General features: G+C 45.4%; 2 protein-coding genes and 1 pseudogene across 5 annotated transcripts in view; 1 reads left to right on the forward strand and 2 right to left on the reverse strand.

Annotated features, from left to right (window-relative positions):
• UBE2D4 (ubiquitin conjugating enzyme E2 D4 (putative)) overlaps nt 1–12,260 on the reverse strand; it is a 29,731-nt gene extending 17,471 nt beyond the window's left edge. For 3 of the 4 annotated variants that reach the window (XM_009242831.4, XM_009242830.4, XM_002818012.6), the window contains exons 1-2: nt 12,109–12,260; nt 261–324 (exon numbers count right to left, since the gene is read on the reverse strand). In XM_009242831.4, coding sequence (XP_009241106.2) covers nt 261–324; nt 12,109–12,132 — 88 coding nt within the window. In that variant the 5' untranslated portion in view covers nt 12,133–12,260. The remainder of the gene's footprint in view (nt 1–260; nt 325–12,108) is intronic. The other variant, XM_009242832.4, reaches the window with a different exon arrangement.
• The window catches only part of URGCP (upregulator of cell proliferation), a 50,357-nt gene continuing 37,477 nt past the window's right edge, over nt 12,247–25,126 (forward strand). Inside the window, exon 1 of the mRNA XM_054559056.2 lies at nt 12,247–12,529. The gene's annotated coding sequence lies outside the window, so the exon portion shown is untranslated. The remainder of the gene's footprint in view (nt 12,530–25,126) is intronic.
• LOC100433156 (tubulin gamma-1 chain-like) lies at nt 18,348–19,875 on the reverse strand (annotated as a pseudogene).

A 25,126-nucleotide genomic window follows, 5' to 3' on the forward strand; every position in this document is an offset into this window, starting at 1 on the left:
AGCGATTCTCCTGCCTCAGCCTCCCAAGTAGCTGGGATTACAGGCACGTGCCAGCATGCCCAGCTAATTTTTGTACTTTTAGTAGAGACGGGGTTTCGCCATGTTAGCCAGGCTAGTTTCAAACTCCTGACCTCAGGTGATCCATCCACCTTGGCTTCCCAAAGTGCTAGGATTACAGGCGTGAGCCACCACACCTGGCCTAAATTTGGGGGTCTTAATTACAATGCTCCTACAACCTGAAGCCCCCCCAAAATACTTACAGTCATCACCCACAGGTCCCGCGGAACACTGGGCAGGAGGATCCCTCTGCAAGTCGGTTAATTCCTAGAACATGAGAGAGTGGGTCAGAGCTGCTGTATGCTGGGGATGCTGCTTCTACACACCAATCTTGGTAGCTGGAAGGAATTCTCCTGGTGGGAGGAGGCTCCTAGGTCTCAGGAGGGGGTTAGAGACACGGTGGGTCATAGGACTCTACTCCCTGCTATAAAGATACCAGAGAAGTAGGTGTGATCATTTCCATTTTATACATTAGGAAATTGAATTGTAAAGTGATGAAGTTACCTACTCAAGGTACAGAGCTGGAAGAGGGCAGGGCAAGAAGTCAGTCACATGTAGCTCTGCCTTACCCCCAAGCCTAGCCTCCCACCTCCTCAGGTAGAGGACATCCCCAGGCCCCCAGGTGCTGAGGATATGGAAGAAAAGCAGCCCAGGAGAGAGTTCTGGGAGAAGGATAGGTGCCAGGTTTTATTGCTAAGCTAATGAATTAATGCATGGAAGAAGCACCAAGGAAGTGCTAATCTCTCTACTTTACCTCCCCAACCACCATCCCAATCACCCTAGTCACCACTGGTTATGTGGCAAGTCCTAGGGCTCTGAATGCGGAGACTTTGGCACGTGAGCCAAAGTCTAACACTGCACCAGCGGGGATCAGGGATTATACCACAACTAGATTCCCTTTATGGGACACCCAACCCTGAACTAAGCCAAACACTGTCCTATCTACACAAACTCTCCTGATTTCACTATATGTCTCTGGACATGCTGATCATTTCAGTAACCACCTCTCTGGCCATCCTGCATTTATCCCCTTCACTTCAAATTTAATCAGCTAAGATGGAAGTATTAACATCACAGAAGCCAGCAAATGCTACAAATCAGGGCCATGTTTTCTCCCCGAGGGTTGATCTTTAAACATCTACCAGTATACCACTGGCCAATTCTCGATTAGTATCTAATATATCTGAACCCATTTCCTCATAAGTAAAATGAATTATACTTGGCAAGCACTCAGGAAGCAGCATTAGGAGTGGCCAAAAGAGAATTTAACTTGGGGAACAACTGAGGTCATACAAGGGGACCGAGGACAGGCTCAGAAATGCAAGAGCTACAGAAATCTCTGGGGAACAGTTCCTTTTTGCTTACCTCTCTGCTATGTGCCCCTCAGCACCTCCACTATCACTGTGCAGGAGAATTGTTTATATTTGTTGCAATACTGCATGGATAAATTAGCTCTATGACAGAACTGCTAAGGCAAATCCTGAAGAGGTTATATGAACAGCCAAGGGCAGGAAAAGCTAGCAGTACAGACCAATTCCCCTCCACCTCACAAGGTTTTCCACACCTCTATGATTTGCGCTGCCTATATGCAGAATCCATGTTCCCCCTTTAGAGGTGTGATGAACAGTTACACCAGCACTTAATGATCCCTGAAAGGCCACGTGTGGATCCCTATTGATAGACTCCAACCAGCACCCAGGGGTTTCGAATGCTAACTGGTATTTCAAGGAAGAATGGTGTGACTTGAAAGAAACTAGTCCACTCACACATCGAATTCCTGTGCTCACCTCAGGGTTAGAAGACTCAGGTCTGAGTCCGAGCTCCGTCACTGAGGAAATCACTTTCACCTCTTTGGGCCTCAGTGTAATTATCTGTTAAGTTGTAATCATACTTGCCTGCCAACTTGCCGGCACTATTGTGTGGCTACAAATTTTGCATGTAAGTTTTTAATGTATATAATGTAAGCAACAGCACCCAGTAAATATCAAGACAATAGTGGTATAGAGAATGCTACAATTAGTACTATAAAAAGGGAGAGGAATAAGTAGAATATATATATATTTCTAGAAGAATACTTCGACACTGGTTGCCCCGCCAGGAGGGGAATTGGATGGCTAGGGACAGTCTTGGGTGAGAGACTTTTCCCTGTATATCCTGTGCACCTTTTGAACCATGGGAATTTATTACCAAATCATTAAATATATAAATATTTTATTAATTGTAAAGGATTCAGTAGGTTAAGTTTATATAGTAATTACTATTACAAGTAACAATGATAAAAGTGAGAAGTTCCGAAAAAGAGAAAGTAAGTTAAAGTATTGAATAGTAGTAGAGAAGAGTTAAGCAAACCATGGTACACATTCAGTTATTCCTTTATGGTGTTTCGTCAACTCCAAGACTCCATCCTTTGTAAGACACAATTTTACTTTACATACAATTAGGAAAAAAAAAAACAACAACAACATGCTGGCAAATAAACTAACACAAATGCTTTATTTGCACATAAACTTTAATTGTATTTAAAAATTACTTTTATCAGGCTGTGTACAGTGGTTCACGCCGGTAATCCCAGCACTTTGGGAGGCCGAGGTAGGCAGATCGCTTGAGTTCAGGAGTTCGAGACCAGCTTGGCCAACATGGTGAAACCCTGCCTCTACTAAAAATACAAAACTTAGCTAGGTTTGGTGGCATGTGCCTATAACCAGCTATTCAGGAGGCTGAGGCACAAGAATCGCTTTAGAGGGTGATGCCGTGGGCAGGGCAGAGCATCTGGGGTCTTTGGGAGCCTCCAATCCCCAACAGTTTTGCAGAACACTAATATCTATGGACTCTAAAATGGACTTCATTTAAAGAAACCCACAGACCATTAATGCACAAAAACATGAATCAATATGCATTGTGGAATTCCAGTCCTGGCACTGTGGGAGAGCATCAAGTACCACGTTTTTGAAGACCATGGCCTATCATCATTATGCATTCAAGATCTGAGTTTGAATAACCTCATCAGGACTTAGATCTTCTTCAAAAGCTTCAAGTCTCATCTGCATTAAAGCTCTCCATTGAACCCTCTCACAAAAGTGCAAGCTTAAAGGGACTAAAATCCATTAATACATTCCATTTTATATCCCTTCTTCTGACTTCTTTTCAATTTCCTTGGCCTCTGGGGCCTTTTATATTGCTTATGTTCCTTTAGAGCCAAAGTGACAGTGCTTTCCAAAAAAAAGAAAAAATATATGTATTCTGTGGCCATAAGTTTACAGAGAAGCATAAATTTAGTATGATGAATTTAGAATTAGGTCTTTTATGGTATTCTGTAAAAAGTTGAATTAACAATAAGAAAATGAGGATGAAGCAGTAAAAATATTTTGGGTTAGATTATACTCTCCGAAACTATGTGGTTTAGAGAAAAGGGCCCCCAACCTAAAAGTTAATAGCTCTTATTCTGTCTCTGCCTTGTACTAGGTAACTGAGAAAGTCACTTAACCTCTCTGAATCTTAACTTCATTATCTATAAAGCGTAGCTGATATTTTCCCCTCCCTACCTCACAGGGTTGTTGTGAGGAACAAGTGAAACAATGTACATAAAAAGACATATAAAATGTATAATACAGACAAACGGTCCTGTTACATAGTTGGAAGTCATTCCCTCAGATCTTGGGCCTAGGAAGGTAGGTGATTTAAGCTCACTGAAAGCATGTACCACGGCCAGGCTGGATACATGGTAATAAGGCTATGTTACATTTTTTTTTTCCCTGAGTTGAGTACCTAAAATACGACATGGGCTAATTCTAAGAAGGAGCCCTACTATATATTTCCCTAAAATTATAGCTTAGCATTGTTAATGCTCTAGAGCAGTTATGCGTTGTAACATATTAGTGATTTGTGAAAGATTTTTACTAAAACGTGACCAGCATTTTTCTTTAAATGAAAGAATGTAGAATATTTCACAATGCATCCCATGTGATAAGAGAAAAAAAATTTTTTTTAGTTATATGTACATATGTGTGTGTGTGTGAATGTGTGTGTACTTGGTCATTAAATAAAATGTACCTTTTCTTCTTGTGGGGAAAAAAAAAAAAAAAAAGAATTGCTTTAGCCCGGGAGGTGGAGGTTGCAGTGAGCCAAGATTGCGCCTGTGTGACAGAGTGAGACTCTGTTTCAAAAAATTAAAAAATTAAAATTACTTTTATCAAAAGAATTATTTTAGGCTTAAACATAGCTTTGTGTGTTTCTTGTTAAGTATCATTCAACATACAAAAAAAAAAAAGGAAAAACAAGTGAAATAAATAAACTGGTTTGTTCAGGTATTCCTAAAGTTTCTTCCCATTCAGAGCCCAACACTGAGTCATTGATGTCTATACAATATCATCCTCTGTGTCTTCCAAGACAATGGTAATGTGACAATTCTTAGAGTCCTCTACTACTATTTCTGGAGTTTTCTTTCAAGCCATCAATACTTATTCTGCAAAGGCCCATGATACACAAACTATTTGCACGTATTCCAGAAAAAAAAAAAAAAAAATGACCCAGCCTCACCAACTTGAGAGTAGGTGGTACCTTCCTTTCTGGGGCTATGAAGAATTTGGTTGCTTGACATGGAATTAGGAAATTCCAGTCCTTCCTCCAACAACAAATGTTTGCTCCACTATTATGAAATTTACTCTTCATTGTCCTGTTTCTGTGCCTGTGTTCACAAAAGCTTTTCTTTTCAGTGCTAAATCACACTATCTTTTTGAAAATATTTTTAAAATAATTAAACTCAACAAATATAGTACCAGCAATGCACTTACCTCATAATGAACTGCCATGATCCAGTTTACTCATACAGATAGTGACATCTAAGTGAAGGTAACCTGGCTGACAGCTATTGTAAGGAGCATCCCAATTTCAGAGATGTGAACATTTGAAAAAATATTCATCTTGAAGTAGATGAATATGGTATTATCTTACTTCCAAGTCCTCTTTATTTTTTATTTTTATTCTTAGAGACAAGGTCTCACTCTGTTGCCCAGACTGGAGTACACTGGCACCATCTCGGCTCACTGCAACCTCTGCCTACTGGGTTCAAGCAATTCTGATGCCTCACCCTCCAGAGTAGCTGGGATTGATTACAGGAATGCACCACCATGCCCAGCTAATTTTTGTATTTGTAGTAGAGATGAGTTTCACCATGTTGGCCAGGCTGGTCTCGAACTCCTGACCTCAAGCGATCCTCCTGCCTCAGCCTCCCAAAGTGCTGGGATTACAGGCATAAGCCACCACACCCAGCCCCAAGTTTCTTTAAAGAGCAATTACCACCTTTATAATCAGAAGTTAACTAAACTTTTTTTTTGAGAAACTAAACCAAGTATTATGCAGCCACTGAAAATTAGTTTTTAAAGACTACAGAATAACAGGAGAAAATGTCATGATACAACATTAGAGGAAAAGGGCAAGAAAAAAGCAGAGTATAAAATGTGATGCACTACACGACGACAACAATCTGAAACACATACACATCAAAGGCACTGAAAAGAAATCCACAAAAATGTTAACTACAATTACATGAATAGGTAGAATATATATATATACACACACACACGTACGTTTATGTATATACACATATATATGTGTGTATATACATATACGTACATATATATACTTTAACATTTATTGCCCCCCAGGAGGGGAACTGGATGGCACACATTCCAGCAAGAAAAAGTGACCCACTTTAGATGACTAGAGATGAGTTTTTTAAAAACTAAATTTTGGGGGCATTTTCCAAATTTTCTTTAATTTTCTTTTTTTTCTTTTTATTATTCTTTTTTTTATTATTTATTTTATTTTTATTATTTTTTTGAGACAGGATTTCGCTCTGTCACCCAGGCTGGAGTGCAGTGGGCCATCTTGGTTCACTGCAACCTCCATCTCCTGGGTTCAAGCGATTCTTATGCCTCAGCCTCCCGAGTAGCTGGGATTACAGGCACCTACTACTATGCCCGGCTAATGTTTGTATATTTAGGAGAGACAGGGTTTTGCCATGTTGGCCAGGCTTGTCTCAAACTCCTGGCCTCCAGTGATCCATCCGCCTCGGCCTCCCAAAGTGCTGAGATTACAGGCATGAGCCACCCTGCTCAGCCAGGTATTTTCCAAATTTTCTTTAAAGTATATGTATTGCAAAATATATGTGTTAAATATGTATTGATATAGTTTGGATCTGTGTTCTCACCCAAAACTCTTGTCAAATTGTAATCTCCAATGTTGAGGGTGGGGCCTGGTGGGAAGTGATTGGTTTAGTACCATCCACTTGGTATTATCCTCTTCTCACAAGATCTGGTTGTTTCAAAGTGTGTCATGGGCCGGGCACAGTGGCTCACTTTGTGCCTGTAATCCCAGCACTTTGGGAGGCTGAGGCAGGTGGATCACGAGGTCAGGAGATCGAGACCACCCTAGCTAACATGGTGAAACCCCGTTTCTACTAAAAATACAAAAAATTAGCTGGGTGTGGTGGCAGGCGCCTGTAGTCCCAGCTACTCGGGGAGGTTGAGAATGGCGTGAACCTGGGAGGCAGAGCTTGCAGTAAGCCGAGATCGCACCACTGCACTCCAGCCTGGGCGACAGAGCAAGACTCTGTCTCAAAAAAAAAAAAAATTGTGTCATGGCCGGGCACAGTGGTTCATGCCTGTAATCCCAGCACTTTGGGAGGCCCAAGTGGGTGGCTCGCTTGAGCTCAGGAGTTCAAGACCAGCCTGGCAACACGGCAAAACCCCGTCTCTACTAAAAATACAAAAAAAAGTAGCCAGGTGTGGTGACACACATTACTCCAGAGGCTGACACATGAGAATCAGTTGAACCAGGGAGACAGAGGCTGCAGGGAGCAGAAATTGCACCACTGCACTCCAGCCTGAGTGAGACCCTGTCTCAAAAATAAATAAATAAATGTGTGGAGCACCTCCCTTTGTTCTCTCTCTTGCTCATGTTCTGGCCATGTGACATACCTGCTCTGCCACCCCCCACCCCCCATTTGCCTTCCATAGTGAGTGTGAGTTTCCCCTCCTCTGAAGCAGAGCAGACACTAGTGCCATGCTTCTTGTACAGCCTGCAGAACTGTGAGCCAATTAAAACTCTTTTCTTCCTAAATTGCCTCATCTCAGGTTTTTTGCTTTGTTTTGTTTGTTTGTTTCTTTTTTAAGATAGGGTCTTACTCTGTCACCCAGGTTGGAAAGTATAGTGGCACGATATTGGCTCACTGCAACCTCCACCTCCCAGGCTCAAGCGATCCTTCCACCTCAGCCACCTGAGTAGCTGGGACCATAGGCACATGCCACCAACCATGCCTGTCTAATTTTTTCTATTTTTGGTAGAGCTGGGTTTTTGCCATGTTGCCTAGGCTGGTCTTGAACTCCTGAGCTCAGGCCATCCACCTGCCTTAGCCTCCCAAAGTGCTAGGATTACAGGCATGAGCCACCTCGTCCAGCCTTCAAGTATTTCTTTTTTTCTTTTCTTTTTTTTTTTTTTTGAGACAGAATCTCACTCTATCACCCAGGCTGGAGTGCAGTGGCATGATCTCAGCTCACTGCAACCTCTCCCTCCCAGGTTCAAGCAAGTCTCCTGCCTCAGCCTCCCAAGTAGCCAGGATTACAGGCACCTGCCACCATACCCAGCTAATTTTTGTATTTTTAGTGGATATGGGGTTTTACCATGTTCACCAGGACCTGACCTCAGATGATGTTCCCGCCTCAGCCTCCCAAAATGCTGGGATTACAGACATGAGCCACTGCGCCTGGCCAGGTATTTCCTAATAGCAATGCAAGAATGGACTAATACACGTATCAAAGAGGAAAAAAAAACCATTAAAAAATTGAAGTGCTGCCACATACAACCCTGTCCTGGTTGAGAACAGTGGCTCATACCTGTAATCCCAGCACTTTGGGAGGCTGAGGTGGGAGGATTACATGAGCCTAGGAGTTTGAGACCAGCCTGGGCAACATGGTGAAATCCACTCTCTACAAAAATTTTTAAATTAGCCAGATGTGGTGGCAGGCACCTGTAATCCCAGCTACTGGGAAAGCTAAGTGGGAGGACTGCTTGAGCCCAGGAGGTCAAGCCTGCAGTGAGCTATGATTGAGCCACTGCACTCCAGCCTAGGTAACAGAGCAACACCCTGTCTCAAAAAACTAACTAACTAACTAACTAACTAAAAAGTGCATCTAAAAACATTCAATTTGAAACATTCATTTGAAAACATTTTTTTAAGGGTTGAAGTTGGTTAGAAAGGACTGTGGATTGGAAACTAAGGGGGCAGCTAGTAGACACCACACACCTGGCTCAGGCTCGCATACTGCTGGCTACCTGCTCAGCACCCATCCACCTTCCTCCTTTCTGAAGGACTCCTATTCAGTTCTGGTCAACTCACTGTCAGCTCCAGGTCTAAGAGTAACCAGATCCCTTGCCACTCATCGGTTTTGGAATGAGCATGAGACATAATTCATAACAAGGCAAAGGGAAAAAAAGATCTTCTGGGCTTTCTGAGAACATTCTCATCAGTTCTTCTGGAAGCAATTGTCTCTATTCCTCCCAGATGTCCAGCAGGCTGTGTGTCCCAGAGCCATTCAGCCCAGAGTGACACAGGAACAGACCAGGAGAGGGGGACTGAGTTGCTCCCAAAGTCCTGCCACAGGACCTCCAATTCCATGCACAAGGGCAGCTCAGCCTCTGTCACTTGCAGCCACGACATCCTAACTAGTGGTGGCCCAATGGTGCAATCTCCACACTGCAGGCTTAACACACTTTTAAAGTTGTATTTCCTACAGTTCTGTTGTTTTTCCCCAGGACTTGCTACATAATTTGCAGGGCCTTGTGAATGTGAAAACGTAGGGTCTCAAGTTCAATAATTATTAAGAATTTCCTGATGGTGACAGCAGAGCATAAAACCAAAGGCAGAGCCCATCCAAGCCTGGGGCCCTGTGACAGTGAATGCGTCACACACACGTGAAGCCAGCCCTGACCTTGATTCTTGTTTTGTTTTTGTTTTAAGACAGGGTCTCACTCTGGTTGCCCAGGCTGGAGTGCAGTGGTGAGGCTCACTGCAGCCTTGACCTCCTGGGCTCAGGTGATTCTCCCACCTTAGCCTCCTGAGTAGCTGGGATTACAGGTGTGTGTTACCACACTCGGCTAATTTTTTTTTTTTAATTTTTATTTACCTTTTTTTTTTTTTTACACGTAGTCTCACTCTGTCACCCAGGCTGGAGTGCAGTGGCGCAATCTCAGCTCACTGCAACCTCCACTCCTGGGTTCAAGCAATTCTCCTGCCTCACAGCCTCCCAAGTAGCTGGGATTAAAGGCATGCACCACCATGCCCAGCTAATTTTTTTGTATTTTTATTACAGAAGAGGTTTCAGTACATTAGCCAGGCTGGTTTCAAACTCCTGATCTTAAATGATACACCCGCCTTGGCCTCCCAAAGTGCTATGATTACAGGCATGAGCCACCTCGCCCAGCCATTTTTTTATTTTTAGTAGAGATGGAATTTTGCTGTGTTGCCCAGTTGGTCTCCAACTCCTGGACTCAAGCAATCCACCCGCCTCGGCCTCCCAGAGTGCTGGGATATAGGCATGAGCCACTGCACCCAGCCTGTCCTTGATACTTATCAAGGAAAAGTTCTCCCTGGCCTTATGATTTCAATTACCTTGGATCTGTAGTTGACATTTCATGCTCAAGGTCCAAACTTGTTTTTCCAAACCCTCTCTTTTATAAATCTTATCAGCCTACACATTTGAATATGTAGGCTCAAACCTTTACTCCTTAATCTCTCCTACCCTCCTCCCTGCCTTCAAAACTTCTGATTCCCCATCCTAGACAATGACACCACCATCCACTAAGTGACCATTTTGTACACCTCCTTGTTTCACTTTCACCACATCCTCTCAAGTCCTGTCAATTCCACTTCTGCAATGTGGTCCAGGCACTGCTCTGGCCTAGCATCCATTCCATGGTCATTAATTTGGACAAAGCCTCTGCTGAACCTTCACCACAGCCTCTAGTCTCCCTCTGTCCCACTTCAGGCCACACTGCTGCCAGAAAGATCTTTTTAGAACACAGATCTCAGCATGTCATTCGCCTGCTTCAAAGTCCTAGGATGACAGATGACCCCTTTCAGAGAATAACTCATCAAAATTATCTCTCTTTTGGACAGCTATTTATTTAAAAAAAAAAAGAGAGTCATACTCTCAGAGATCCTGTAATTCCACCTCTGGCAATCAAACCCAGTAATGTGAATTAAGGAAAAGGCTCATTGTACAATGTTGGTTGATCTGGTTTGGATATCTGTCCCTCCCAAATCTCATGCTGAAATGTGATCGCCAGTGTTGGAGGTGGGGCCTGGTGGGAGGTGTCTGGGTCATGGGGGCGGATTCCTCATGAATGGCTTGGTGGCCCCCCCACAATAATACGTGAGTGCTCACTCTATTAGTTCATGCGAGATCTGGGTGTTTAAAAGAGCTGGCATCTCTCTTGCTCCCTCTCTTACCAGGTGACACGACTGCTTCTCCTTTGCTTTCTGCCATGATTGTAAGCTTCCTGAGGCCTCACCAGAAGCACATGCTGGCACCATGCTTCTTGTACAGACTGCAGAACTGAGAGCCAAATAAACCTCTTTTCTTTATTAATTACCCAGCCTCAGATATTCCTTTATAGCAACACAAAACAGACTAATACAAACTTCATAACAGCAAATACTTAGTGAAGAATTTTGAACAATAACAGCAGCTAACTCGTATTGAGTGCTTGGTATACAGCAAGCATGTGCTAAACACATTTCATAGCATTTAATTCTCAAAACAACTCTGTAAACATGTAGGACTGGGAGGCTAGGAATGATTAAGTACCTTGCCCAAGGTCCCACTATAAGTGACCTCACATTCTCTAACCCAGGTCTGTCTGACACTCAAGTCCATACTTTTACCTACTACAGGTAATGACTAAATAAGTTACTAGTCATGTACTTGTGGAAAGTTAATGTTAAAAATTAGTTATAGGACTGGGCATGGTGTCTCACCTTGTAATCCCACCACTTTAGGAGGCAGAGGCAAGAGGACCGCTTAAGCCCAGGAGTATGAGACCAGCCTGGGCAACATAGCGAGACACTGTCTCTACAAAAAATAAACAATTGGCTGGCATGGTGGCATGTAGTCCCAGCTACCCAGGAAGCTGAGGAGGGAGGATCACTTGAACCTAGAAGGTTGAGACTGCAGTGAGCCATGATTGTGCCACTGTACTCCAGCCTGGGCGACAGAGCAAGACCGTCTCAAAAAAAAAAAAAAAAAAAAAAGTTATAAATACTACTTCACAACATGCTTACATTTACTATTATGTGAATAAGTGGAATACAAAATGCAGTATAATTGTTTTAAATATAGAAAAAAAACTGAAGGTAGGTACGCTAAAAGGTTAACAAATAGTAAAGTGACAGAATTAGAAATACTTCTTTCTTCTACTGTTGTGCGTTTTCCAAATTCTAGTGAATGCATTAAACCCTCATGGACTCCCTCTTACCTGCAGGATAAAAACCAGTTACTTCAGCACTGCCCCTAAGGACCACCCGAGTCCACACCATTTGCCCTTCAGCTTCCCCGCTACCCTGTCAGTCCTCCAAGCCTCGTGGTCTCCCAGTTGCTGAGAAAGCCTTTTTCCCTCTTCCCTACCTGCCGAGTTCCTACTCATCCCTTAGGACCCAGCTTCATCCTGGATACCCTTCTGGATACCCATCCAGCCCTTCTGGATACCCTACAGGGGCAACCCGCTGTCCAGAAGCCTGCAGGTAGCCCCACCGCGCCCCGCCCGCGTGACGCAGCCCACGTGGCCACGGCCCGGCCCCGCCCCGCGCTCGCGCAATCCCCTTCTCAGGCTGCGTTCGCTTTTCAGGCTGCGCGGGAGGTTGTTCTGCCTCCTTCCTAGGCAGGTGTATCCGCGACTCACGGAGCCTCAGTCACCTTTCACTTCACGGCAGCGGCGCCCCGCCCACACCTCGACGCTTCGGACACCCAAAGAGTTGGAGGGTGGGAAAGTGCGTACCTTCTGGATCCGCTTTAGCGCCATCCTACCCCGCTGCCGGGGACCGGGCGGCCCGGCCGGGGCTGCCTGAGGCGGCCCGCTGCCGGGTCAGCCGCCACCGAGCTGCACGCCGGGAGCCGCCGCCTGCGCTTGCGCGCGCGGGGCACTGTGGGGCCGTCGTCGCCGCGTGCCGAGCGTCCTGGCGCGGCAGAGGGGAAGCAGCGGGGCTTCCCGGGTTACGCTGGCCACTGGCACCTGGTCCTGTGGCTTCGACCACTAGTCAGCAAGGCCCCGGAGAGGCCAGCGAAGAGGAGGGGCTCGGCTTTACGGAGAGGCGCAGAGCACCCTCAAGGTGCCACACGCTCGCTTGCTCCCTGTTCCTACATCCTGGGCGTCTTCCCAGGCTGTCGTATAACTCCTGAGAATAGTGGTTCTTAACTCTGTAAGTATGTATACCCTTGTACGCCTTATGGCTGGATGCATTACAGCCATTTCCATGTATATGTCTGTGCATACGTGCACACGCAAAACTCCGCAGTTTTGGAGATCTCCGTGTTCAGTCGTACTTCACGTGATCTTGCACTGCCAACGTTGAGAACCAAGGCCTTAGACTATGCATTTCCCAAACTTAATTATCTGTCTCCTTCCTATTTTCCCAAGACTTGGCAGACGTCTAGGTTAGAGTTCTTCAAACTGAGGGTTATGAACTAGTGTGTCACGAAATCAATTTAATAGGTTGCAACCAACATTTTTTTGAAAAAAAAAGAAAAAAAAGCCAGACGAGGTGGCTCACGCCTGTAATCCCAGCACTTTGGGAGGCCGAGGCAGGCGGATCACTTGAGGTCAGGAGTTCGAGACCAGCCTGGCCAACATGGTGAAACCCCGTCTCTACTAAAAATACAGAAATTAGCTGGGTGTAGTGACGTATGCCTGTAATCCCAGCTACTTGAGAGGCTGAGGCACGAGAATCACTTGAACCCAGGAGGCAGAGGTTGCAGTGAGCTGAGATCACACTGTTGCACTCCAGCCTGGGTGACAGAGCGAGACTCTGTCTCAAAAATAATAAAAAATAAAAATAAAAAAAATATCAGTGCATTTCACATAGTAAAGGTAAGAATTGTGGAAGTTTTGTTGGTGTGTATATGTAGATGATATTTAATCTTCAGACTGAGACATGTTTGAGCACGAAAGTGGCTGTTAATATAATTACTCTGGGACCAAAGCTGTAATCTAGGATTGTCTCCAGCCAGCCAAGACACATGGTCACCTCTATGTTTGTACTCAGTCAGCATATAAAATGTATTATAGACATTTCAATGGTTGCCCAGCTTTGTCCCTGGCTTTCACGCTCCCATTCCCCCAATCTGTCCTCCACACAACTTCATGAACTGTCTGAAATATAAAGCTTACCACACTGTATCCTTACCCAGAACTCTTCAAGGAAGCCCCATGGCTTACAGCATCACATTCACTGTCATCCAGGGGCCTTCAAAATCCAGGATCCTCGGCTGGGCACAGTGACTCATGCCTGTAATCCCAGCACTTTGGGAGGTTGAGGTGGGTGGATCCCTTAGTCCAGGAGTTCTAGACTATACTGGGCAACATGGTGAAACCCCGTCTCTACAGAAAATACAAAACTTAGCTGGGCATGGTGGTGTGCGCCTGTAGTCCCAGCTACTCGGGAGGCTGAGGTGGGAGGATCACTTGAGCCCAGGAGATCAAAGCTGCAGTGAGTTGTGATGGCACCACTGCACTCCAGGCTGGGAGACAAAGCAAGACCCTGTCTCAAAAAAACAAAAACTCAAAACAAAATCAAGTATCCTCCAGCTTTACCTTCTCCTTCCTACCTCCAGCCCACCTATCAAGTGTTTCTATCACCACAGCATGTACATTCCTTGACTGGAGCATTCACCTTCCAAAGCCAGCTCAAGCATCACCCATTGAACAGCCCAAGTCAAGCACTTCCCCTTGGTGTCAAACATTTACAACAGAAATTTTTGTTAGTCCATGGGCCATCCATCCTCCTACATTATTGACATGGCCTTCTCTCCCCATAAAACAAGTGATTCTAGATTTTATAAATGTTTACATATTTGTGTAAGAATATATAAATGGTTATTTATGTGCTAATAATATATATGGTGGTTTTGAAGTGTCAAATCTCAAAAAGTATTACTTTTGGATGGTAGGTTTACTAATGTGTTAATCTCTAAAATTCCTACAGAGAATTTGCATCATTTGTATAATTCAGGAAAAAAACATAGGATAGAAAATGAAAAATTCTGTTTCTATTCCCTATTGGTAGTTTAGTGCATAGTTTTCTAAACTTTTTAGTATGCTTATATGTAATGTTTCATTTTTAACATTGAACCAATTTTAGATGTACAGAAATGTTGCAAGAATAATACATAATTGGTCAGGTGCAGTGGCTTATGCCTGTAATCACAGCACTTTGGGAGGTCAAGGTGGGTGGATTGCTTGAGGCCAGGAGTTCGAGCTCAGCCTGGCCAACATGGTGAGACCCCATCTCTACAAAAAATACAAAATTTAGCCAGGTGCGGTGGCATACACCTGAAGTCCCAGCTACTTGGGAGGCTCAGGCACAATAATTGTTTGAACCCAGGAGACAGAGGTTGCAGTGAGCTGAGATTGCACCACTGCACTTCAACCTGGGCAACGGTGAGATTGTGTCTCAAAAAAAAAAAAAAAAATAATACACAAAAGATTTTTAAATGGATAAATTTGACTACATGAAAGTTTAAACTTTTGTGCTTCAAGCAATACCAACTAGAAAACAAAAAGACAACACACAGAATGTGAGAAAATGTTTGAAATAATAATATCTCACTACAGTCTAAGATGCAGAGTATATTAAGAACATTTAGAACTCAATAAAAAAGACAAATAACCCAATTAAAAACTGGGCAAAAGATGTGAATAGAAATTTCTTCAAAGAAGATACTCAACTGGGCAATAAGCACATTTAAAAAAAATCAGGCTGGGCGTGGTGGCTCAGGCCTGTAATCTCAACACTTTGGGAAGCTGAGGTTGGAGGATTGCTTGAGGCCAGGAGTTTGAGACCAGATTGGGCAACATAGCGAATCCCTGATTCTACAGAAAAATTTAAAAGTTAGCCGGATGTGGTGGTGTGCATCTGAGGGCCCAGCTACTTGGGAGGTTGAGGTATGATTATTGCTTGATTCCAGGAATTTGAGGCTGCAGGGAGCTATGATTGAGCCACTGTACTCCAGCCCAGGAGACAGAGCAAGACCCTGTCTCTTTGGAAAAAAAAAAAAAGGCTGGGCACAGTGGCTCATGCCTGTAATCCCTGCACTTTGGGAGGCTGAAGAGGGCAGATCATGAGATCAGGAGTTTGAGACCAACCTGGCCAATTTGGTGAAACCCCATCTCTACTAAAAATACAAAAATCAGCTGGGCATGGTGGTGCATGCCTGTAATCTCAGCTACTTGGGAGGCTGAGGCAGGAGAATAGCTTGAACCTGGGAGACAGAGGTTGCAATGAGCCGAGATTGTACCACCGCACTCCAGCAGCCTGGGCAACAGAGCGAGACTCCTTCTAAAAAAAAAAGAAAGAAAGAAAGAAAGAAAAAGGCCTGGTGTGGCTTACATCTATAATCCCAGCAGTTTGGGTGACTGTGGTGGGAGGATCACCCGACCCAGGAGTTCAGGACCAGCTTGGGCAACATGGCATGACCTCATCTCTACAAGAAAAAAAAATTTTTTTCTTCACCAAAAGCAGATACTTGAAAAAATTTTAAGAATTAGTAGAGCATGGTGGCACATACCTGTAGTCCCAGCTATGATTGCTTGGGCCTAGGAGGTTGAGGTTGCTGTGAGCCCCATTCACGCTACTGCATTCCAGCCTGGGAAACAGAGCAAGACCCTGTCTCAAGAAAATAATAATCATAAGTCATAAGGGACATGCAAATCAAAGCCATAATGAGATACCACTTCACACCCGCTAGGATGGCTGTAATTAAAGGGACAGACAACAAGTGTTGACAAAGATGTGGAGAAGTTGGAACCCTCACACATTCTGGTGCGACTATAAAATGGTGCAGTCATTTTTGGAAAACAGTTTAGCAGTTCCTCAGAAAGTTAAGTGATACCAAGTATGGTGGCTCACACCTGTAATCCCAGCACTTTGGGAGGCCAAGGCAGGTGGATCACCTGAGGTCAGGAGTTTGAGACCAGCCTAGCCAACATGGTGAAACCCTGTCTCTACTAAAAATACAAAAATTATCCAAGTGTGATGGTGCACGCCTGTAATCCCAGGTATTCGGGAGGCTGAGGCAGAATCGCTTGAACCCGGGAGGTGGAGGTTGCCGGGAGCTGAGATCGCGCCACTGCACTCCAGCCTGGGTGACAGAGCGAGACCCCCTCTCAAACAAACAACAAACAAAAACAGAAATTAGCTGGGCATGGTGGCCTGCACCTGTAATCCCAGCTACTTAGGAAGCGAAGGCAGGAGAATAGCTTGAACCTGGGAGGTAGAGGTTGCAGTGAGCCAAGATCGTGCCACTGCATTCCAACCTGGGCGACAGAGCGAGACTCCATCTCAAAAAAAAAAAAAAAAAAAGGGAAAAAGAAAACCTTGTGCTTTTATTTCAATGCCCAATTATTTACAGAAAAACATATAATACCCTTTTGAATTTAGTGTTCACACACAGAATTTCTTTTGCAAGAAACCTTCCACAACGTGTTTAAACCTTTAGCTTTATCTTATCTAATTTAAAATAATCCTTTAACCCTAGACAAAAATTTCCATGTCCATTCCTTCTTAGAACATTTTACTGAGATTATATGATTAATGATTATTTGCTAAGATTAAGAGCCTTACCGAGTCCCTTGCCAAGTCCTGGGCCTTGCCAAGTTGTAAAGTAGGCAAGTTGAACAGTTCTCAAAGTTCAAAGAAGCAGTTTATAACTGTAAAACATTTAGCAAACCTAATATCTGTCCCATATAATTTAGACCACCTGTTCACAACATTTGCATTTTACCAGTAATCTTTAAGACTGTTTTTATTTCTCAAGGATTAAAGTCACACGAACTAAAAGGTATTACAGCTTTTATTTTCCCTTCAAAAATACCTGATCAAAGCACTTATTTTCCTTTAGGCCAGTTAATTAGAGCTCTCTTTTTTTTTTTTGAGACGGAGTCTCGCTCTTTTGCCCAGGCTGGAGTGCAGTGGCGTGATCTCAGCTCACTGCAAGCTCTGCTTCCTGGGTTCATGCCATTCTCCTGCCTCAGCCTCTTGAGTAGCTGGGACTACAGGCGCCCGCCACCACGCCCGGCTAATTTTTTTGTATATTTAATAGAGACAGGGTTTCACCGTGTTAGCCAGATGGTCTCGATCTCCTGACCTTGTGATCCGCCCACCTCGGTTTCCCAAAGTGCTGGGATTACAAGTGTGAGCCACCGCGCCCGGCCTAGAGCTCTCTTTTTTAATAAACATCACACACAACACGTATAACTGCACAGACAAACAGAAGTAGATCCAGTAGTTACAAGATTTTCTGTTTGCCAATCTCCTAATTGGACTATTGGCCTCGAGTGGGGCCCTTTAAGAGCAGGGCTAGAAAAGCATGCAGTTTTCAGGACCCAATAAACGGGGATAGCTGGAAGACAAAAACAGATTTTGAGGGGGACCTATCTGCTTTTAATTGCTGGGTTTTCATAAGAAAAACAGAGGTTTCTCCCAAAATGGCATGCATGGCACCTTTTCTGTTCTTCCCAAGGAGTCCCAGGCCATCAGAAATTATTATAGGGCCTCATGTGTGCATTAAAGGTAGCAAGACAAAACGGAGAAAAGGAATTCAGTCAACTGAGAAAAAATCTTTTTCCAGAAAAACAAGATCCAAAAAGAGAAAAACATAAAGGTTTTAAAAATATCCACTTTTTTTGTTGTTTTTGAGACAGAGTCTCGCTCTGTTGCCCAGGCCGGTGTGCAATGGTGCGATCTTGGCTCACTGCAACCTCTGCCTCCTAGGTTCAAGCAATTCACCTGCCTCAGCCTACTAAGTAGCTAGGACTACAGGCAAGTGCCACCACACCCAGCTAATTTTTTTTTTGTATTTTTAGAAGAGACAGGGTTTCACCATGTTGGCCAGGCTAGTCTTGAACTCATGACCTCAGGTGATCTGCCCACCTTAGCCTCCCAAAGTGCTGGGATTGCCAGTGTGTCACTGCACTCCCCCCAGATATCCACTTTTTTAAAAAAATTTATTTATATCCACTGCTTTATTAAAGATAAATAGTCTCATTAGAGGAGAAATAATGTGTTTGCAGGCTAACAGAAAATGCATGTATGTGAGAAAGAGATGTGTGAGGTCCCTGATCTGTGCTCTAAGTGAGTGGTCAGTCAGGCAGGGCCTTGGCCAACCAGTAAGGCAGATGAGGGTCCCTGTCCTGGGGGACTCACTGCTCCTGGGTACCCCAGGAGATGTAGTCTGGCCGTGTGGCCACGTGGTACTCATTCATGAGCTGCTGCACAATCTCCCTAGATGTGTCCGTCTCATCAAAGTTGTCCTTGAACATGTCCTCCTTGCGGAACGGCTCCAGGAAGGCCTCCCACTTCCGCAGCTTGTCATATTGGCGACAGGCTGTCTCGAAAAGTGAGGAGATGCTGGTGTGGTTGGCCATCATGAGCCCACTGAACCAGTGGGCCAAGGGCAGGTAAGGAGACTTCCTCGACAGGGCCACCTGGATGCTGGTGGGGCCCAACAGGATGAAGTTGGCCAACTTCCGTTCTCAGATCCTCTGCAGGCTCTTGTGGACCTGGGTGGGGTCCACCCTGGATGGTGTTGAGGATGGTGATGTAGGAGTGGTTGGTCTGGCGGTCTTGGCCTGTGGACACCATCACGTCCTTGGGCTGCAGCAGCCACCTCATGACATCCAGGACCATGGTCTTCCTCACGCTGGCCACTGATTGGTCCATAGTCAGCGGGGTGTAGCCAGTCATGAGAAAGTGGAGCCATGGGGTGGGAATGAGTGAGGCGATGAAGCCAGTGAGGTCATTGTTCATGTAGCTGGGGTAGCACAGGGTGATGGTGGTGGCCGAGATGATGGTGGACACCAGCTGGTTGGTCTGAGAGAAGGGTGGGTTCTGGATGTGCAGGCAGTCTGTGGCAATCCGGTTTAGGGGTGTGTTGTGCAGTACCACCACACAGTCTGCGTTCTGCATCAGCCTCTTGAGTGTGACGAGTGAATTATAAAGCTGGACCACCATATTGCTTATCTTGTCCTGGTTGGGAAACACTGAGTATGTCTGCACCAGCTTCTTAGGATACCTGTCATTCAGCCATTCTAAGAGGTAGGAGCCCAGGCCACAGCCTGTCCCCCCAGCAATGGACTGACACAGCACAAAGCCATCTAGATTGTCACTACCATCTGCCTTCCGGTCTGTGATGTTAAAAATGTCCTCATGGATCTTCTCTCTCTGGGAGAATCTGCTGGCCCAGTTGTTGCCAGCTCTTCCTCCATGCTCCGACAGGTAGATGTTCTCTGGGTTGTAGAGCTTGGCACAGGGGGAGTTGAGGATGGAGTGGATCACCCAGGGCTCCAGGTCCAGCAGCACGGCCCAGGGGATGTAGTGCTCATCATCTGCCTGGTAGAAAAAGATGTCCTTGCGGTCAGTGCCCTCAGTGGTGAACTCCTCCATGATGCCCTTGGGGCTGATACCATGCTCAGTGCACAGCTGTTTCCAGAACTCGAACCCAATCTGATTGCTGCACTGGCCCAATTGTGGGTGATGTTTTCTCTTGGCATCGCTCCTCAGGCACCGGCGTTGCAGCCGCTCCCACACGCAACGCTGCCACCTGCCAGCCCCCCAGATATCCACTTTTAATTAAGCTGAGCGCTCTTTAGGAAAATCCTATTTTGGGGTCTGGGTGCAGTGGCTCATGTCTGTAATCCTAGCACTTTGGGAGGCCAAAGTGGGCGGATCACTTGAGGTCAGGAGTTCAAGACCAGCCTGGCCAACATGGTGAAAACCCATCTCTACTAAAAATACAAAAATTAGCTGGAAATCACTTGAACCCAGGAGGCGGAGGTTGCAGTGAGGCAAGATCATGCCACTGCACTGTAGCCTGGGCAACACAGCAAGACTCCATCTAAAAAAGAAAAGAAAGGAAAGGAAATCCTTTTTTTCTTTTTTCTTTTCTTTTTTTTTTTTTTTTTGAGCTCTATCACCCAGGCTGGAGTGCAGCAGTGTGATCTCCACTCACTGAAACCTCTGCTTTTTGGGTTCAAGTGATTCTCCTGCGTCAGCCTCCTGAGTAGCTGGGATTACAGGCACCCACCACCATGCCCAACTAATTTTTGTATTTTTAGTAGAGACAGGGTTTCGTCATGTTGCCCAGGATGGTCTAGAACTCCTGACCTCAGTGATCTACTTGCCTCAGCCTCCCAAAGTGCTGGGATTACAGGCGTGAGCCACTACGCCCAGCTGTGTTTTTTTTGTTTTGTTTTGTTTTGTTTTTTGAGACAGTCTTGCTCTGTCGCCCAGGCTGGAGTACAGGGCACAATCATGGCTCACTGCAGCCTCAACCTCCTGGATTCAAGCAACCCTCCCTCCTCAGTTTCCTGGGTAGCTGGGACTACATGCCACCATGCCCAGCCAATTTTTTATATTTTATAGAGACAGGGTCTCACTATGTTGCTGGAATATAGGCATGAGCCACCACATCTGGCCAAGAAAATCCTTTTAAATCCTTTATTACCCAACATTAGCCATGCCAAGCAGCCAATATTTCTGGCTTTTGAACATTACCAAAGGTAACCTCCCAGGTGTTCAGAGAAAGGAAAATTTAAGGTGGTTCATGAAGGGGAAGAGAATCAACAAATGATAAAGGTCACGAAGATATCAAGCCAGAAAGGACTCATTCCCTAAGCCAGGATTGAACCCGGGCCGCCACTGTAAAATGGCAGAAGCTAAAACAAAGCACTGCCATGTGGTTACAGGTCACGCTTCCAAGGACGTAAAACCAGATGGAAGCCTGCAGCAAAGTTTGCCACTGGCCAGTTTGCTGGGCTTGCTTCAACAGCAGGCCTATGGAGCCCTAGACCCACACCCCATCCCAAGGTACCCCTCTTTCTGACAGAACTATACGGAGAGACATGCAGAGCACACCAGATTGGCTACAGCTTAAGACCAACTTCACAAATCCTTTTTTATTAATTAAAACTTTACAGATAATATAAACAGTGATCCTTATCATTCCCTTTCTGGTTTGCATAGGGGTAGAGAGGTCAAAATCCTGACTGGTTAAAACAAAAAACAACAACAAAAAAAACTCCTACCCTTTTGCTGACATGTCAGGCTTCTGGGTTCCCTCCCTGCCGAGCTCAATCCCAAGCCAACCAGTTTAAGGTTTAGGAAATTAACTTCTCCCAGTTTGGAGGATACATCCCAGGAGAGCATCCCGCAGCATGGGGACACAATCACCCATCTGTAAAGAGAGGACAGAGGAGGAGAAAGGAATAAGAAGGCATTTATTTAAAGGAGCCCCAGGACTCAGGATGCATTTGAAAGATGTACGGCTACTCATCTAGAAAGGGGAGCAAGGCGTCCCTGGTTCCCTTCTCTTCCTAGCAAATACCCAGGGTACATGAGGGAGAGAAAGCAAGGCATCCCTCTTTCTTTTTTCCTTATATCGCTGAGTCCCGGCAACCATGACAGGAGGCCTCCCATGGGTGTCAAAGTGGCTTTCACCCATGTTAAGTGGGGGGGAGGTAGGGAGTGGGATTATCTGCTCTTACCCATATATGCCTTATCTCCTCTGCTGTCAATAGTCTTTTTCATTCCCTAGACCTCATTTATGCCATGGATACTAGCACGACCTTTATCCATGAAATGAGGCTTGGCTTAATCGGCAGAAATTAGTCATGCTTACCTGTGCTGTGCCTTTTCACTTCTGTTGTCATCTGCCTCTGGATCCCTCAGATCCAGTTTTCTTTCCTAGGGCTTCAACCCAAAGCTTGGAACTGAGTTTGGGTCAAAATAACTGCCTCAGGATGTTGCATGGACTCCTTATCATAAGTGGAATGCTCAGGTCAAGCTGTGGAATTGAGTCCTTCTCCAACAAGGGAGAGAAAAGGGTGTCTTCTGAGTTGGGATCCTGGCCGAGTAAAACGTCTTCTAAAAGGAAAAAAGCCTCTAGCGTAGAGAAGCCCCCTCTACTTACAGGGCCATGTTATTAGGTTGGTGCAAAAGCAATCACAGTCCTCGCCATTCTAAGTAATAGCAAAAACTGCAACTACTTTTGCACCAGCCTATTCCTGGCCTGGTGGAGAAAAGGAAAAGAAAAACAGCTTAAATGCAGGGCTGTGTTAACTGCTGACAGGATGGAGAAAAGAAAAAGATGCCCGGGGAACAAACCTCTTATTCTTATGCAAATGAGTTTCTCCAACAGGGAGAGAAACTTTTTTTTTTGAGATGGAGTTTCACTCTTGTTGCCCAGGCTGCAGTGCAGTGGCGCAATCTCGGCTCACTCCAACCTCCACCTCCCAGGTTCAAGTGATTCTCCTGCCTCAGCCTCCTGAGTAGCTGAGATTACAGGTGCATGCCATCATGCCCAGCTAATTTTTGTATATTTAGTAGAGACGGGGTTTCACCATGTTGGCCAGGCTAGTCTCAAACTCCTGACCTCAGGTGATCTGCCCGCCTCGGCCTCCCAAAGTGCTGGGATTACAGGCGTGAGCCATTGCGCCCGGCCAAGAAACTTTTAATTGCTGTTTCTACCCTGGGGTTTGGACTGAGCTGGACCCCTCAGCCGGAGGAGGGGAAGACTCCATGGTATGTGGCGTGGAACACTGGACAGACAGCTGCATGGGGCCCTTGGGCCATGAGCCCCAGCCCCAGCTGGGAGGGGCAGGGAGCCACCACTTGCCTGTCCGTCCCACGCATGCATCTGCAGCCTTTGGGGTGGGGGTGGAATACCCCCAATATTGTAAAAGATAAGTGCCATTACAGTCCTGCAAAAAGAAGGAAAATGCCATAGAAAAGGCTGAGTTGGACCAAAGCTGACATTCCCGGTCCCTGGGAGCAATGGCGTGAGGGGGTGCAGTTTCCTCTATCCTCAGAAGAAGCCCGAGGACAAGAAGGCTCAGAAAGGAAAGGGAAACAGATTCTTTTGGTGTGCATTTTATTCATCCCTCCTCATGTCCCTGTATGGGCCACCAAAATGATGCAGGATTTTTTGCTCCTTAGCTCCGCTAAAATCCGGGTTCTTGTCTCACAACTAGGAAAAATTAGGCACACAGACACCTGTGAAAGGTGAGGAGAGCAGAATTTATTAAAAGAAAGCTCTCAGCAAAAAAGAGAGGGTCCTGCCAACAGGCTCTCACCTCACAGATTGAATACCAGGCCAACACACATGAGCTGAAGAGGCCAGGCTCCTCTCCCAGCATAAGGCATGAATTCCTGGTGGCTCCACCCCCATTCTTCCAGTGCGCATGCAGGCCGTTAGTCTGAGCCGCTCCACAATGATTTCCCTTACTGCACATGTGTTAAGGGACAGAATTTCTCACCATGGGCATGTTTAGGCAAGTACCCTGTGCACCATGACCTGTGTGGCATATGGCTGTCTCCTGTCTCTATCAGTAGTACCAGTAAAGAGATAGAAAACCTACACAGAAACCGAAAAATAATTCTGGAGCTGAAAAGTATAACAAATAAAAAATGCACCGGAGGGATTCAAAGCAAATTTGAACAGAGAAAAGAATCTGTGAACTTGGAGACAGGACAATGGAAATTACCAAATCTGAGGAACAAAACCATCTGGGGATGTAGTCCAATAGGTCTCAGCCTTGTTTTACTCAGCCTGTATTCAAGATGGAGTTGCTGTGGTTCAAATGCCTCTAACACAAGTGAGACGAACTCAGAGAGGAGACCCACACTGACACATAATTAAACTCTGTCTTATTTTTTATTTTTTTTGAGACACTCTCATCCTGCCGCCAAGGCTGGAGTACAGTGGTATGATCTTGGCTCACTGCAACCTCCATCTCCCAGGCTCAAGAGATGCTCTCACCTCAGGCACCCAAGTAGTTAGGACTACAGGCATGCATTAGCATGCCTGGCTAAATTTTTTTTGAGGGTAATTAGAGATGGGGTTTTACCATGTTGCCCAGGGTGGTCTCAAGCTCCTGGGCTCAAGCAATCCACCCTCCTCAGCCTCCCAAAGTGCTGGGATTACAGGTGTGAGCCACCGCACCCAGCCATAATTAAACTTTCAAAAGCCAGCCTGGCAAAACCCGTCTCTACAAAACATACAAAAATTAGCCAGGTGTGGTGGCAAGCACCTGTAGTACCAGCTACTCAGGGAGCTGAGGCCAAAGGATTGCTTGAGCCCAAGAAATCAGCTTGAGCTAATATCACGCCACTGCACTCCAGCCTGAGTGACAGAGCAAGACAGTCTATAAAAAACAAAATAGGCCAGGTGCAGTGGCTCACGCCTATAATACCAGGACTTTGGTAGGCCAAGGCAGGTGGATCACTTGAGGGTAGGAGTTCAAGACCAGCCTGGCCAACATGGTAAAAACCTGTTTCTACTAAAAATACAAAAATTAGCTGGGCATGGTGATGTGTACCTGTAGTCCCAGCTACTTGGAAGGCTGAGGCAGGAGAATCACTTGAACCAAGGAGGCGGAGGTTGCAGTGAGCCAAGATCATGCCACTGCACTCCAGCCTGGGCAACAGAGCGAGATTCCATCTCAAAAATAAATAAATAAATGAAATAAAATAAAACTTTCAAAAGCCAAAAACAGAGATTCTTGAAAGTGTGAAGAGAGAAGTGATTCATCATATTTAAGGGCTCTTTAATAAGATTTTCAGCAGATTTCTCACCAGAAACTTTTAAGGCTAGCAGGCAGTGGGGTGATATATTTAAAGTGCCTAAAGAAAATAACTGTCGGGGCCTGGCACGGTGGTTCACGCCTGTAATCCCAGCACTTTGGGAGGCCAAGGCAGGCAGATCACAAGGTCAGGAGATCAAGACCATCCTGGCTAACATGGTGA

Source organism: Pongo abelii, chromosome 6, assembly GCF_028885655.2.
Source record: "Pongo abelii isolate AG06213 chromosome 6, NHGRI_mPonAbe1-v2.0_pri, whole genome shotgun sequence".
NCBI lineage: Eukaryota > Metazoa > Chordata > Mammalia > Primates > Hominidae > Pongo > Pongo abelii.